At 44.1% G+C, this 14,300-nt stretch overlaps 1 protein-coding gene across 5 annotated transcripts in view; it reads right to left on the bottom strand.

Annotated features, from left to right (window-relative positions):
* BANK1 (B cell scaffold protein with ankyrin repeats 1) overlaps positions 1 to 14,300 on the bottom strand; it is a 202,231-nt gene that overhangs the window by 109,863 nt on the left and 78,068 nt on the right. For all 5 annotated transcript variants that reach the window (XM_064148402.1, XM_064148398.1, XM_064148399.1 and 2 more), the window contains one exon: positions 6,301 to 6,497. In XM_064148402.1, the coding sequence (XP_064004472.1) occupies positions 6,301 to 6,497 (197 nt within the window). The remainder of the gene's footprint in view (positions 1 to 6,300; positions 6,498 to 14,300) is intronic.

The raw sequence follows: 14,300 nt of genomic DNA, 5'->3' as shown, positions 1-14,300 counted from the left end.
GCTGATAAAGTCACTGAAAAGATAGGTGGTTTTGGCTCATAGACTATATTTACCACAATAGCAGCCCCTTTCCCCTCCTAATTTTCCTTTATTTCCTCTTATGAACCTGAAAACCTCTTATTACAGTTTTGCTCTGTGATGTTCTTATTTTTCTTTCTGTTTGGGTTTTTTTAACTCCAAGGGGCTGAAAGATGTTGTTGATATGCTCTCTTGCTTTGTGCTTGACAACTGGTAAGATATGACAGGTGATTGTTTCCTTCCAGATCACTGGTCAAGCATTGGAACAGGCTGCCCAGAGAAGTGATGGGGTCACTATCTGTGGAGGCGTTAAAAAAATGAGTAAACATAGAATCAACCAGGATGGAAGAGACCTCCAACATCATCCAGGCCAACCTATCATCCAGCCCTATATAGTCAATTAGACCATGGCACTAAGTGCCTTATCCAGGCTTTGCTTCAACACCTCCAGGGACGGTGCCTCCACCACCTCCCCGGGCAGCCCATTCCAATGCCAATCACTCTCTCTGTGAAGAACTTCCTCCTAACATCCAGCCTAGACCTCCCCCGACACAACTTGAGACTGTGTCCCCTTGTTCTGTTGCTGGTTGCCAGGCAGAAGAGACCAACCCCCACCTGGCTACAATCTCCCTTCAGGTAGTTGTAGACAGCAATGAGGTCACCCCCTGAGCCTCCTCTTCTCCTGGCTGCACACCCCCAGCTCCCTCAGCCTCTCCTCAGAGGCTTTGTGTTCCAGGCCTTTCACCAGCTTCATCGCCCTTCTCTGGACACCTTCCAGCACCTCAACATGGTACCATCAGAACACGATTTAATGGGCATGGTGGTGTTGGGTTGGCAGTTGCACTTTATGACTTCAGAGGTCTTTTCCAGCCTTACTGATTGCATGATAAAAATAATATGGCAAGAATAAAACCCCAGCAGGCTTCACCAAGGAGTCACTGGTTGATTAGCATGGATTTCAGAAACCAGACTAATCCTCTTCTCTTTCACATACTCTTCCAGCTACTTGAAAGTAATGAGCTATGGGCCAGTGCAATACTGCAGTAGCACTTAAAGTAATTAAACAAATATTGATAGCAATCAAATTAATTTAATTTGAGATTCTTTAATATATATCCACTTCATCTTTCTACATGTGGTCTTCTCCAGCAGAAAATTAATAGCTCAGGGAGATACTGCAGCCAGATTTAAAAACACCAGTTGCATGCTGTAGAGTTCTGCCATATAATACAGCCCTTTACAGAACCACAATGCTAAACATCAATGTAAGGATAATATTTCTGTGTTCAAAAAAGCTAATTCCTCACAAGTTTATAGAACTGTCTAGCAAATCAGAAGAACCCTCATTGAAAGAACTCCTGCTGTCTGAAGGTTTCATTTGGTGATTGCAGCTACAAAGCCAGGTAACAGTCTTTTAAATATCACAGTATCACCAAGGTTGGAAGAGACCTCAGAGATCATCAAGTCCAACCCTTTACCACAGAGCTCAAGGCTAGACCATGGCACCAAGTGCCACGTCCAATCCTGCCTTGAACAGCTCCAGGGACGGCGACTCCACCACCTCCCCGGGCAGCCCATTCCAGTGTCCAATGACTCTCTCAGGGAAGAACTTTCTCCTCACCTCCAGCCTAAATTTCCCCTGGCGCAGCTTGAGGCTGTGTCCTCTTGTTCTGGTGCTGGCCACCTGAGAGAATGGGTTTAGAAGACCATAGACAGCAATAAAGCTAGTGTCAAAGTAACCTTCAGGGACAGAACACGTGCAAAAGACAAACTTCTACAATACCTGAGCACACAACTCCAGCTTACCAAGATACCACCTATTATAGGGGCTGTAACTGAACACAAATGCATTTCCAACCTGTGGCTAATAAAAGCAAGGCCTTTCTTAGTGGCATTTAAGCCATCAGCTGGATCAATAAAACCTGAAAGGCTTGTTTCACAGAACCACACAATGGCATGTTGGAAGGGACTCCAAGGACAATCTGGCTCAACCTTTCCTCTCTTCAGGTACCTCAGCAGAAAGGAGACATTTCCAAGGACTGCTTGAAAAGCAGCCTCTCTGGCAGAGAAGGCTGACACTATCACTTGTGGATGCACACATTTACACATGTTCTTAGAGGGTATGATGTTCTAACACTTAACTACCCCTCCTATAACACCAGTGCCAAAAGGGGAAAAAAAAAAAAATCTCTTCCCTTCCATCCATACAGCATGCCACAAGTGACCTGATCTTTCCCTTGTGCTTTGACACAGTATCACCAAGGTTGGAAGAGATCTCATAGATCATCAAGTCCAACCCAATCAGATCAGCTCCCAGTATGCCTCACCAGACACTCTGAATCCATTTTCTGTGGTTGTAACACTTGCATGCCAGTGCTGTTGGTGTCCAGTTATGGAAAACAGGCTTTCCCTTTAAACAAGGAAGGAACTTAGGCCACACAGATGATACAGTTTACAAGTCAGCCAGCAGCTACAGCTTACTTTTGCCAACAGAGTGCTGAGCACCTTTCCAGTTAGCCTCTGGACATGGGAGCTGAAGTGCCTTACCAGTGAAGCTGCACCAAAAGCCTTGAGCATAGAAACGCTCACCAGCCACCAAAAATGACTGCACAGCAAAGCCTGGGGCTAGAAGGTACAAACAGTAGCTGTGATGTTGCCACTTACTGCGTTGCCTTCAATCTCTCTAACCATCTTGGGGAATTCTTACTCCCTTAAGGGCGCTCCAGCACAAAGGCAAATGAAAGACTTCCCAGGATTTAGAATTTTATGTGTGTGTTAATATGCTCATTTTTCTTGCTCTGTAAGATAGAAGTGATGAATTACAGTGCATATTTTGGGTCTATTCCTTAAAGGAATGGCAAAACACAGGTAACAAATTTTAAAACAGTGTGAGGTATGCCAAGCACAAAAGTACTTCTATTGTAGAAATGAGCAATTTCAATGCCCCAGCTGCAACTGGAAGTTCCTGGAATGTTATTAAATAAGATTTTGTTTGGCACAGAGCCATGCAAATATTTCTTTTCCAGATTCCCATCAAGTACAGAAGTACAGTAAGTGGTTTTGTTCTTAAGTGCACTATTACAGGGGACACAAATAAGCCATTTTTCTTCCAGTGGCTTCAGCTAACATTTCTAAAATACCATATTACACATTAGGCAGACTTGAAGCATGCTCCAGTTTTGACTTGTGTTGCATTAGTACGGCAAGCCATTTGAATCAACTCAAAATGAGCAGTACGACTGCACATCCCAACCAGACTACACATACTTAGAAAGGCAGGAGAGTTGCTCTGACTTCACTGTTAATGTAAGTATCACAGTATCACCAAGGTTGGAAGAGACCTCATAGATCATCAAGTCCAACCCTTTACCACAGAGCTCAAGGCTAGACCATGGCACCAAGTACCACGTCCAATCCTGCCTTGAACAGCTCCATGGACGGCGACTCCACCACCTCCCCGGGCAGCCCATTCCAGTGTCCAATGACTCTCTCAGTGAAGAACTTTCTCCTCACCTCCAGCCTAAATCTCCCCTGGAGCAGCCTGAGGCTGTGTCCTCTTGTTCTGGTGCTGGCCACCTGAGAGAAGAGAGCAACCTCCTCCTGGCCACAACCACCCTTCAGGTAGTTGTAGACAGCAATAAGGTCTCCCCTGAGCCTCCTCTTCTCCAGGCTAACCAATCCCAGCTCCCTCAGCCTCTCCTCATAGGGCTGTGCTCAAGGCCTCTCCCCAGCCTCATTGCCCTTCTCTGGACACAGTCATGTATTCACATTTGGGACAGCAGTCATCAGGGGCAGAGAACAACAGTCTAAACTGTCTTTATCTCAACACACAAGCTTTCTTGGTTTTGCCCTTTCATTCTCTCCCCAGTCCAACTGAGAGAAGTGAAGAAATACCTTGGTGGAGGCTTAGTTGCCAGCCTGCTGCAATAATAAACAGACTTTAATGTCTGAAGCTGTGATGCCTATCAGAATATCCAATGAGATAATACAGTGCTATAATTACCAACTCTGTCCTTCCTAGGCAGAGCTTCTGCCTTCCATGACCAATAATATATAGTTAATTAAAACCAACGTAGTGCCATGGTCTAGTTGACTGGACAGGGCTGGGTGCTAGGTTGGACTGGATGATCTTGGAGGTCTCTTCCAACATGGCTGATTCTATATTCTATTCTATATGAAATAACTGTGTAGATCCTTTTAATATTAAAATTCAGTGGTTGGGGGTGGTGAGAGATTAGAACATTGAAGTTCATAAGTTATATATTTTCATAGACTCACACCAATTAATTTCTCCCCTCCGCCACCATTGGTGTAGGGGGCAGAACACCTCTCCATGACACATGCAAACAACAGCAGACACGTAGCACAAAAGAAGAGTTTCAGTGAAAAATTACATTGTAGAATGTCCAAGTTACCACTATGAATCCCTGTTTAAGATGGTATGCACATACTTTGTGTGCTTTTTAAAGTTGGGTTTTTTCAGTGCACTCACAAAGTCCACCCAAACATAAAAAGACCACAGAAACACAATGTACTCTTTCCATGAGTATCGGTTGTAGTCTGCTTGTACTGTATGCTCATGCTCTTACAGAATCCCCCAACATGGAGGTTGAGCACAAGTATGCTTCCAAGAACAAAAAGTAAAATGAGTCATTATCTGAAGCCTCCAGTCCCACATAGACTGCACAAGAAAGACAAACGTGAAGTGCAGGGGGTTGAGCTTCTACAACACTCATGTGAAAAATAAATGTCCTATGAAATTAATTATTACCATTAAGCATGATAAAAATAACCATGGAAACTATAGCTCTAACAACACTGGAAAAGCAGAAATAACTGCTTGGCAGACATTCTCTCACTATCAGTGTTTTCAGAGCCTGCATCTATAGCTGTTCAACAACAGCAAATCCTTGTTCAGCATCTTGATCCCTGCCGAGATGCCTCACTTTTAGGCTCTAAAATATGCAACTTCTTTCCCCTTGAACACATACAAATCTGCTCCTAAAACACTGCTGAAGCCATGCTTCTCTGTGCAACACTGATCACTGCCTTCAGTTTATCTGTGCCTCTCTGTAACCTTGACATTAGATGCCAACTGTATTGAATAAAAAACTTGAGCAATCTTATGTCCATGCACTAGAATTTAAATAACTAACCTCAGTCTGCCAGTGTTTCCATTCCTTATGGCATTTCTTCTTACATGAACTTACCTTTAGGTTTCTTTCCCTCTTTAGTCAAGAAAAAACATTCTCTCTTACATAATCTATGCAGCTATGATCTGATATTTCATCAAATGCCACCCTTGGTTTCATACCTAGGCACATTTGCATCAAGATAATTGATAAACAGAAAAGCAAATCGTGTGGCTCTCAGTCCTCATATTTTCTTCTCTTACATGTCTGTCCTGTGAGTGTTGAGTCTGGCATCACACACACACACAATAAAACTAAACAATAAAATGATGACACCACCAGTAAAGCTGTACCAGGTCTTCACAACAAAGGCTTACTTATGCTGATGTTCAGATCCTGTCTTTCTCACAATATATGACTGTCCTCATTTGTTTTTGAGGCTTTAAAACTTATGGAGCACAGAAAAATCCTCTCTGCTTGAAATGTAAGACTTAAAATGGGTTGAAGCTCTTGGATGTTCCAACAGTACGTTGGTTTTCATACTGCCAATTCTGTTAGATTTTATTGGCAGTAGTTTGCATGTTAGAGGTATGCACAGACCTTTATTCTAGTATTATCTTTCACATGGAAAGGGAACTATCACTCCCAACCTCTTCCACACACCCAGATGCAGAAAGATTTACTCCATCTAACAAAGGGTTGTATAAGTTAGCTTGCTTTCACAGAGGAGTGGACATCCACAGCAGGGCAACCACTCCTTAAAAGATGAAGAGTGGAAATGCTAAGAGAGTTCAGAGCAACTTTTAAAGAAGCCTTTACCTCCTACTGCGGCCAATTGGCCTACATGACCATTGTCTGGACACTAAAAGCATCACCCTACCTAGGCCACATGAAGTATACTGATTTGCTGTTCTCCTTCCATTACATGCTTAAAATTCAAGCCACACAAAACCTCTGATCTCCATTATGACAATGCACAAACACAGTGGCTATGCAGCCCATTTTGACCCCTCTTCCTGCAGCAGGAGGAGTACAACACTTTGAGACAGAACTACAACATACTAGGCTTTACGAGAAGTGATACTATGGGATCTCAGTAGCACAATATCATAGTCCACTGGTTATAGATGATGTTTAAATATACACTTACTGATGAGTCTTCCATCAGCTTCCTTAGTTCCCTGTGCCCATGCTTCTCAGCAATACTTGCCGGATCATCTCCATAGGCGTTGGTTATTTTGCAAGCCCAGGTGGCATTAGGACGACTGAGCAGGAACGTTGCAAGGTTCTTTAAACCAAATCTGGCTGCACAGTGAAGGAGAGTAGGAAATTCCTCCAAATGTCTGTCTGTATATGGAAACAAAATCGTCATAAAGAACAATTTTGCTTTTATAAAACAACTTCCACTCTCTTATATAGAAGTCGTTTGAGTGCTGGTGCTACAGAATCTGTTATCAAACTCGCAGCACAGAATTGGCATTCAAAGAGCAGCTCCTCTAAGAGATTTTCAATTCACATGTTAATAAAAGAGCCTTCAGAGCAACTTAAAAAAAAAATATATATATACATAAAAAATTATTTCCCCCCTCCACACCTTGATAGAAAGATTTTAAAGTGCTGTAGTTTTACCAATAAGTTTTCTTCCAAGGGAAAGAAAACTTTACAGCCAGGATGTGCTTGCACTTAGGTGTATATTATCTAATGCTTTAAGGATTTTAATGCATTATTTTTCATTTGAGACACTTGAATGGGGCACTTGTTAGGTTTATGGTGCTGTTTCAATTTAAAGACACTTCTGAAAATTCACATCATCATCATAGACTTGCAAATATTTGCTTACCCCTGTAATGGAAAAAAATCTGAGTATTGAAAATTAATATAATGATGGTGTTTAGGATTTATCCAAAAAAGCATGATATTAATCGTGCTGGGAGCGGCACTTTGATCACAACAACCCCATGCAGAGATACAGGCTGGGGTCAGAGTGGCTGGAAAGCAGCCAAACAGAAAAGGACCTGGTGGTGCAGATCGATACCCACCTGAACATGAGCCAGCAGTGTGCCCAGGTGGCCAAGAGAGCCAGTGGCATCCTGGCCTGCATCAGGAATGGTGTGGTCAGCAGGAGCAGGGAGGTCATTCTGCCACTGTACTCTGCACTGGTTAGACCACACCTTGAGTACTGTGTTCAGTTCTGGGCCCCCCAGTTTAGGAGGGACATTGAGATGCTTGAGAGTGTCCAGAGAAGGGCGACGAGGCTGGGGAGAGGCCTTGAGCACAGCCCTACGAGGAGAGGCTGAGGGAGCTGGGATTGGTTAGCCTGGAGAAGAGGAGGCTCAGGGGTGACCTTATTGCTGTCTACAACTACCTGAGGGGTGGTTGTAGCCAGGAGGAGGTTGCTCTCTTCTCTCAGGTGGCCAGCACCAGAACGAGAGGACACAGTCTCAAGCTACACCAGGGGAAATTTAGGCTGGAGGTGAGGAGAAAGTTCTTCCCTGAGAGAGTCATTGGACACTGGAATGGGCTGCCCGGGGAGGTGGTGGAGTCGCCGCCCCTGGAGCTGTTCAGGGCAGGATTGGACGTGGCACTTGGTGCCATGGTGTAGCCTTGAGCTCAGTGCTAAAGGGTTGGACTTGATGATCTATGAGATCTCTTCCAACCTTGGTGATACTGTGTGATACTGTTATCAGAGTTTATTTTTCCCCTTAGAGGACTGGGGCAAAGTTAAACTGAATGAGTTTATCATTTCAGCACAGTCCTGTATTCTAACTCCGTGAGAGGCCACAAGCTCCATACAAAAACAACAACAAAAAAAGAAATAAAGCATAAACAATATTTCCTTCTGCCTTCATACTCTACTTTCTAGCACTTGTGGTTTGTGGTGTATTGATTTGTCTATATATCAGCACACAGTGCATCTCTTTTCCAAGTGTGCAGCCAGCCTGCCTCAGGCACCATCAATTTCTTGCATCCTCAGGGTCTTTTGGCAGTGTCTTCAGCAGCCACTATGCAAAGAACTGCTTTGTCCAGTTTGTTTTGAACCTGGTTCTTACTAGGTTCAATTCATAGTCAGTCTGCATCCCTGTTTGGCCTCTCTGCACTTCTAGTTTCCAGTTTTCCTGAAGATCTCAAGTCTACTTTATTTGGCCTTACAGACAATCAACTCCATCAGCCCCACTGCACTTTGCTGAGCCTTTTCCAGATTTAATGTAACTATATTGAGATGACAGAAGAGCTGCACATGATACTCAACTTATGAGTGAGCCATGTAATTCATGTGTTGTCATAATTACATCCTGTTTTGTTCTCTACTCCTTCTCTAATCATTCTCAGGATTTAATTTGCTTTTTTGATCTGCTTCCTAGCAACAAATTGATGCAATCATGGAACTGCATGGTCTTCCTCCTCAGTGCTAATAGCCTGCTCAAAGCCTCTCATTCCATATGACAACATGGGACTGCTTTTTCCACTTTGGTTTTACCCACAATGAGTATCATCTGACATTTCACTGCACCATTACTATATCTCATGAGGCTTTTCTCCCATTTTTCCCCCTCCCCAGTTAGCCTCTCACCTTAGCAACCTAAATACTTTGTATTCATAGAATCAATCAGGTTGGAAGAGACCTCTAAGGTCATCCAGCCCTATCCAGTCAACCAGACCATGGCACTAAGTGCCTCATCCAGGCTTTTCTTGAACACCTACAGGGACTGCAACTCCACCACCTCCCTGGGCATGCCCCATCAATTACTGACTTCATCATGCTTGCTGACTTACAAAAAAACTACAAGAAACCGGTAAAGCAAGACTTTGCATCACAGATAATGTATTTTGTTACTATTTCTAGTAATCTGTCTGATAGAGACAACACTTCAACCTGTCCCTAGTTCTCAAGTTCCTCGGTTGGATTTCGCATCATAGCTCCACCTTCTAGTACTGCAGTACTGAAAACCTGCACATTACTACTGGAAATTCAGTTATTTTATGTTCTCATTTCCTCAGAGCAGTTAGTAAACACCAGTCAGTCCCAGTAATGTCTCTCTGCTCAATGTGTAACAGGCCTGCTTTCGCTACAACTTCATGATTCCTTCAACTGCAGACAGTCTCTTTCCACGTGTCTCCCAAACAGGACTACAGCTTAAGGATCTACAGAGTCTATTCTAATCTTCTTGAATTCTCTTTAATATCCCTGTCATGAGTTGTCCTACAGGCCAGGCAGCAGCTCTGGTGTGGTAGAACACAGACTTAGAAGTACTTTTGATTTCTTTTGCCACCCTACCCCATTCCTCCTGCAGAACATTACCGTGGCAGAGTGTAAAACCTCACCCCATCGACAGGTATAAAGATTCAAGAAACGAGAAGAACAGGTCTTGGAATAAGCAGAGATAAGTACTGATTGACCAGAGAAGTTAAGACAATTTTTTGACTGCATTTTTGACACTATCCCACCCCAATATTGTATGTGACCAGGCCACATTTTAGTCAACAGTCACGTTAAGAACCCCAAATTGATTTTTAAATTGCCTGATTTTCTCTTCCACTAGGCAAACAAAAATCCAACCATGAAACCACAAACATACATCAGCTGTGTAAATCAAGAGATTCAGCAAGCTGAGTTTCTCTCACCAAGGGCATGTGTTTTAGTTTAAATTCTATTGTAATTACAGTGTGCTTTAAAGTCCTTCCAGTTAGAAGAGGCAATCTTAAAGCTCTACAGCAGCTATGGGTTTTGACAGAAGCAAACACCACACAACTTCACATGATATTGCTCAACACTTTGACTGAAGTTCCACAAATTGCACTTCTGCAACTAGCAAAGCTCTAAATGTGACCTCAGAGTACAGCCATTTGAATTCTTATTTTTGTCCATGCTTTGCTAACCAGAGAGAAAAAGTAACACCTCTCCTAGACCAAAGCAGAAGCATACCAACTTAAGGACCTGTCATGTGAGCAGTAAGAATGTCTGTCAGTAATTCCAAGGCTGAGATAACAGCATCAAAAACAAGTGTACTTTTGTATATTACATAGAATACTTTTAGACCAGAAGTACCCAAGCCAGTATTTCAAAAACCATCCATGAATCATGGTGAGATTGCTTTTGTTCACATTTCACTCCTTTTGTATTTGTTATTAATTCAGCAATTGTGTTAGTTTGAAGCAGGCTAGAATGTTTTGGTGAGAAGACCTACATTACAGGCTGTGAAAGCAAAACAATGGTGATGTCTACTTCACTCATAGGCTTACTGAAATGTATAAAAATAAAAGCAAAACATAGACAAGACACTCGGCACCACTCTCACTTGGGTTGCTGGCTGAGCTGCATCTCTCTAACCTCACCTTCCATTTTGGACTAATCCACTTTATTTCCTAAGCCCCTGGCTGAACCTCTATTCTTCCTTGGGACTGGGGTGTGCTAGTTTGAAGCTAGCTAGAATGTTTTGGTGAGAAGAACTAGATCATAGGCTGTGAAAGGAAAACAATGGTGATGTCTACTCCCCTCAGAGTCTTGCTGAAGAAGAAATAAAAACATTAGATAACATTCTTGCCATTTTCTCTCACTCTGCCCTGGGCTGCTGACTGAGCAACATCTTACTCCCTAACCTCACCTTCCATTTGGCCTAACCCAACTTTGCTTCATAACCTCTTGCCTGAACCTCTATTCTTCCTTAGGACTGGGGTAAGGTTGAGAGGGGGCAGGTGCAGGGGTGGTTGAGAGCCCCTCCTGGGGACTCAGGTTTCTGGGAGGGGAGTTGTGTTTCTGTATTACCTTTTCCCTTGTCTATTTCTGTCTATAACTGTATATACTGTAAATATCTGCTTGTATATTGTGCTAAGCTGTAAATATAAGCTTCATTCATATTCCCAGAGCCGGCTGAGCCTAGTGTGGGTATTTCTGAAGTGTGGGGGGGCAGAGGACACCCAAACCATCACAGCAATGGAATGTGTTGAGCAGTCATTCTAAAGAAGAATGAAGTATGTGACCTCTAACATAGTCTGCATCCAGTTAGCAGACTCTAGAAGGTCAAATATATTCAGCAGAAAGACCCTTAACAAAGTACTAATAAGGCACTTGTGCTGGTTTGAGGCTTTTACTGAGAAAAATTAAATCCTTAGCTGTGAAAAGAAGAAAACCAACATGTGTCCTATATCAGCATTATAGGACCACAGGATGTTAGGGGTTGGAAAGGATCCAAGGAGATCATCAAGTCCAAACCCCCTACCAGAGCAGGACAATACTGTCTAGCACAGATCACAGAAGAACATCCAGATATGCCTTGAAAGTCTCCAGAGAAGGAGACCCCACAACCTCTCTGGGAAGCCTGTTCCAGTGCTCTGTGACCCTTACAGTATTGAAGTTCCCCCTTGTGTTGAGGTGGAACCTCTTTTGCTGCAACTTACACCCATTGCTCCTTGTCCCAGCACAGGGAGCAGTGAGCAGAGCCTGTCCCCCCTCCTGGCCAGCCCTCAGATATTTATAAACATTTATCAAATGCCTCTAAGTCTTCTCTTCTCCAGACTAAACAGCCCCAGGTCCCTCAGCCTCTCCTCATAAGCCATGCCCTCCTGTCCCCTAATCATCCTCATAGCCCTCCACTGGACCCTTTCCTGTAGATTTCTGTCCCTCTTAAACTGGGGAGCCCAAAACTGAACACAGTATTCAAGATGAGGTCCCACCAGAGCAGAGTAGAGGGGCAGTAGAACCTCCCTTGATCTGCTGGACACACTCCTCCTAATACACCCCAGGATCCCATTGGCCTTCTTGGCCACAAGGGCACATTGCTGTGCCATGGTTAACTTCTTATCCACCAGGACCCCCAGGTCCCTCTCCACAGGGCTGCTCTCCAGCAGATCACCTCCCAGCCTGTGCTGGTGCAGTTTGTTATTCCTCCCCAGGTGCAGGGCTCTGCACTTGTCCTTGTTGAACTTCATCTGGTTCCTCCGTGCCCAGCTCTCCAGTCTGTCCAGGTCTCTCTGGATGGCCACACAGCCTTCAGCTCTATCAGCCAAGCCTCCCAGCTTGGTGTCAGCAACACACTTGCTGAGCAGACTCTGTCTGTGCCCTCATCAGTGTCACTGATGAAGATGTTGAACAGGACTGGCCCCAGCACTTATCCTAGGGGACACCACTGGTCACAGCTCTCCAGCTGGACCTGGCACCATTGATCACCACTCTCTGAACTCTATCTTGCAACCAGTTCCTAACCCACCTCACTGTCCACTATTCCATCCCACACTTCCTCAGCTTGCTCACCATTCTTCTGCTGAGAAATGCAACAAGTCAAACTATAGATAAGAGAGGCACTCCACACACACACACTGCTCAGCTCTTCACTTCTGGCTGCGCCTTCTTTCTGGCTGCCTGGTTTCTGTCTGATTCTGCTTTCAACTCTCTAATCCACCTAACCCCTTTTTCCTCTAACCTCCTTGCAATCTCTTTTTGACATCTCACCTCAGATCTCTGGATTTATCACATGAGATATAGGTGGGTTGATCTGGTTATTTCTGAAGGGAGGGAAAGAGGGACAGGTAAAGGGGTCTGGGTTGGGAGCCCTCCTGGGGACTCTGATTGTTTCTGGGAGGGGTACTGTGTCCCTGTGTTACTTTTAATTTGTATATAACTGCATATAACTGCTTGTGTATTTGTGCTAAGCTGTAAATATAGCTACATTCTTCAATTTCCAGCCATCTGAGTCTAGTCTGGGTGATTCTCTTAAGTGTGGGAGCAGGTAACTCCCAAACCACCTCAAAACTCTCAAAGAATTTCCACTCATGCTAATGCAACCTGAAACAATTGCTTACAAATCCCAGAGGGGAATCAAGTCTCTACCACCAGAGGTGTGCTAGTTTGAAGCAGGCTAGAATGTTTTGGTGAGAGAAAGTAGATAATTGGCTGTGAAAGGAAAACAATGGTTATGTCTGCTCCCCTCACAGTCTCACTGAGAGCTATGGGAACAAGAAAGTAAACATTAGATAACACTTTCTCCCTTTTGTCTTCACTCTCGGGCTGGGCTTTGACTGAGCTGCATCTCCCTAACCTCACTGCCACTAACCTTGCTTCTTAACCTCTGGGCTGCACCTCTTTTCTTCCTAGGACTGGGGTAAGGTTGAGAGGGGCAGGGGGAAGGTGCAGGGGTGGTTGAGAGCCCCTCCTGGGGACTCAGGTTTCTGGGAGGGGAGTTGTGTTTCTGTATTACCTTTTCATTTGTATATTTCTGTCTATAACTGTATATACTGTAAATATCTGCTTGTATATTGTGCCAGCTGTAAATAAATAGCTTCATTTATATTCCCAGAGTCCGACTGAGTTAGCTGGGGTACCTTCTAAAGTGTGGGGGGGCGGACAACAGCCAAACCACCACCAGTGGACTGGATGCTACATTTTCTTCATCAACATACAGAGTCAGTGGCAATCACAAGCCTGACCTAGGCTTACACCTAAGTTTACAATGAATTACAAAACACAGGTATCCCAGAGCTAACATCAAAGTCCCCTCAGCTCCTTCACTGTTGAGCTGGGTTTTTTTTCCTGGGTGCCATTCAGCGTCCTCCTAGTGAGGTTTGGTATTCAAGGAGGCCTGCTATACTTGCATACTCCAAACATTACAGGAGACAACACTCCTAACAAATTAAATACCTCAGTGAGTCATGAGAATGATAAAAACAATTGATTTCTTAATCCAAGCTAACTTATTTTTTAACATTACAGTAAGGAAAAAAGGCTGTCTTCGGGTATGAAAACTCTTAACAGTAGCACTGGCAGTGAGATCCGTTTCATAACGCAGCAAACTTCAGCACAGGAAGTTCCACCTGAACATGGGAGGAATTTCTGTGCTGTAAGGGTCACATAGCATCAGAACAGGCTCCCTAGAGAGGTTGTGGAGTCTCCTCTGGAGACTTTCAAGACTCATCTGGATGCTTTCCTGTGTGACCTGTGCTAAATTATGGTCCTGCTCTGGTAAAGGGGTGTTGTGGAATGCTAATAGGCCTATTAGATGTCCTGGCTTGCCCCACCCTTCTGCTGATGGGGGAAGCAAGGGCAGGAGGAAAACAAAAGCTTGGGCCATTATTGTCCCTCCCCGAAGTGATAAACAGATACCCACAGGTGTTTAGGTACTTAGAATCATAGAATCAGTCAGGGCTGGAAGGGACCAC

This window comes from Pogoniulus pusillus, chromosome 9, assembly GCF_015220805.1.
Source record: "Pogoniulus pusillus isolate bPogPus1 chromosome 9, bPogPus1.pri, whole genome shotgun sequence".
NCBI classification, from domain to species: Eukaryota; Metazoa; Chordata; class Aves; order Piciformes; family Lybiidae; genus Pogoniulus; species Pogoniulus pusillus.
Note: the sequence above shows the minus strand (reverse complement) of the source record. Positions and strands in the feature narration are given on the sequence as shown.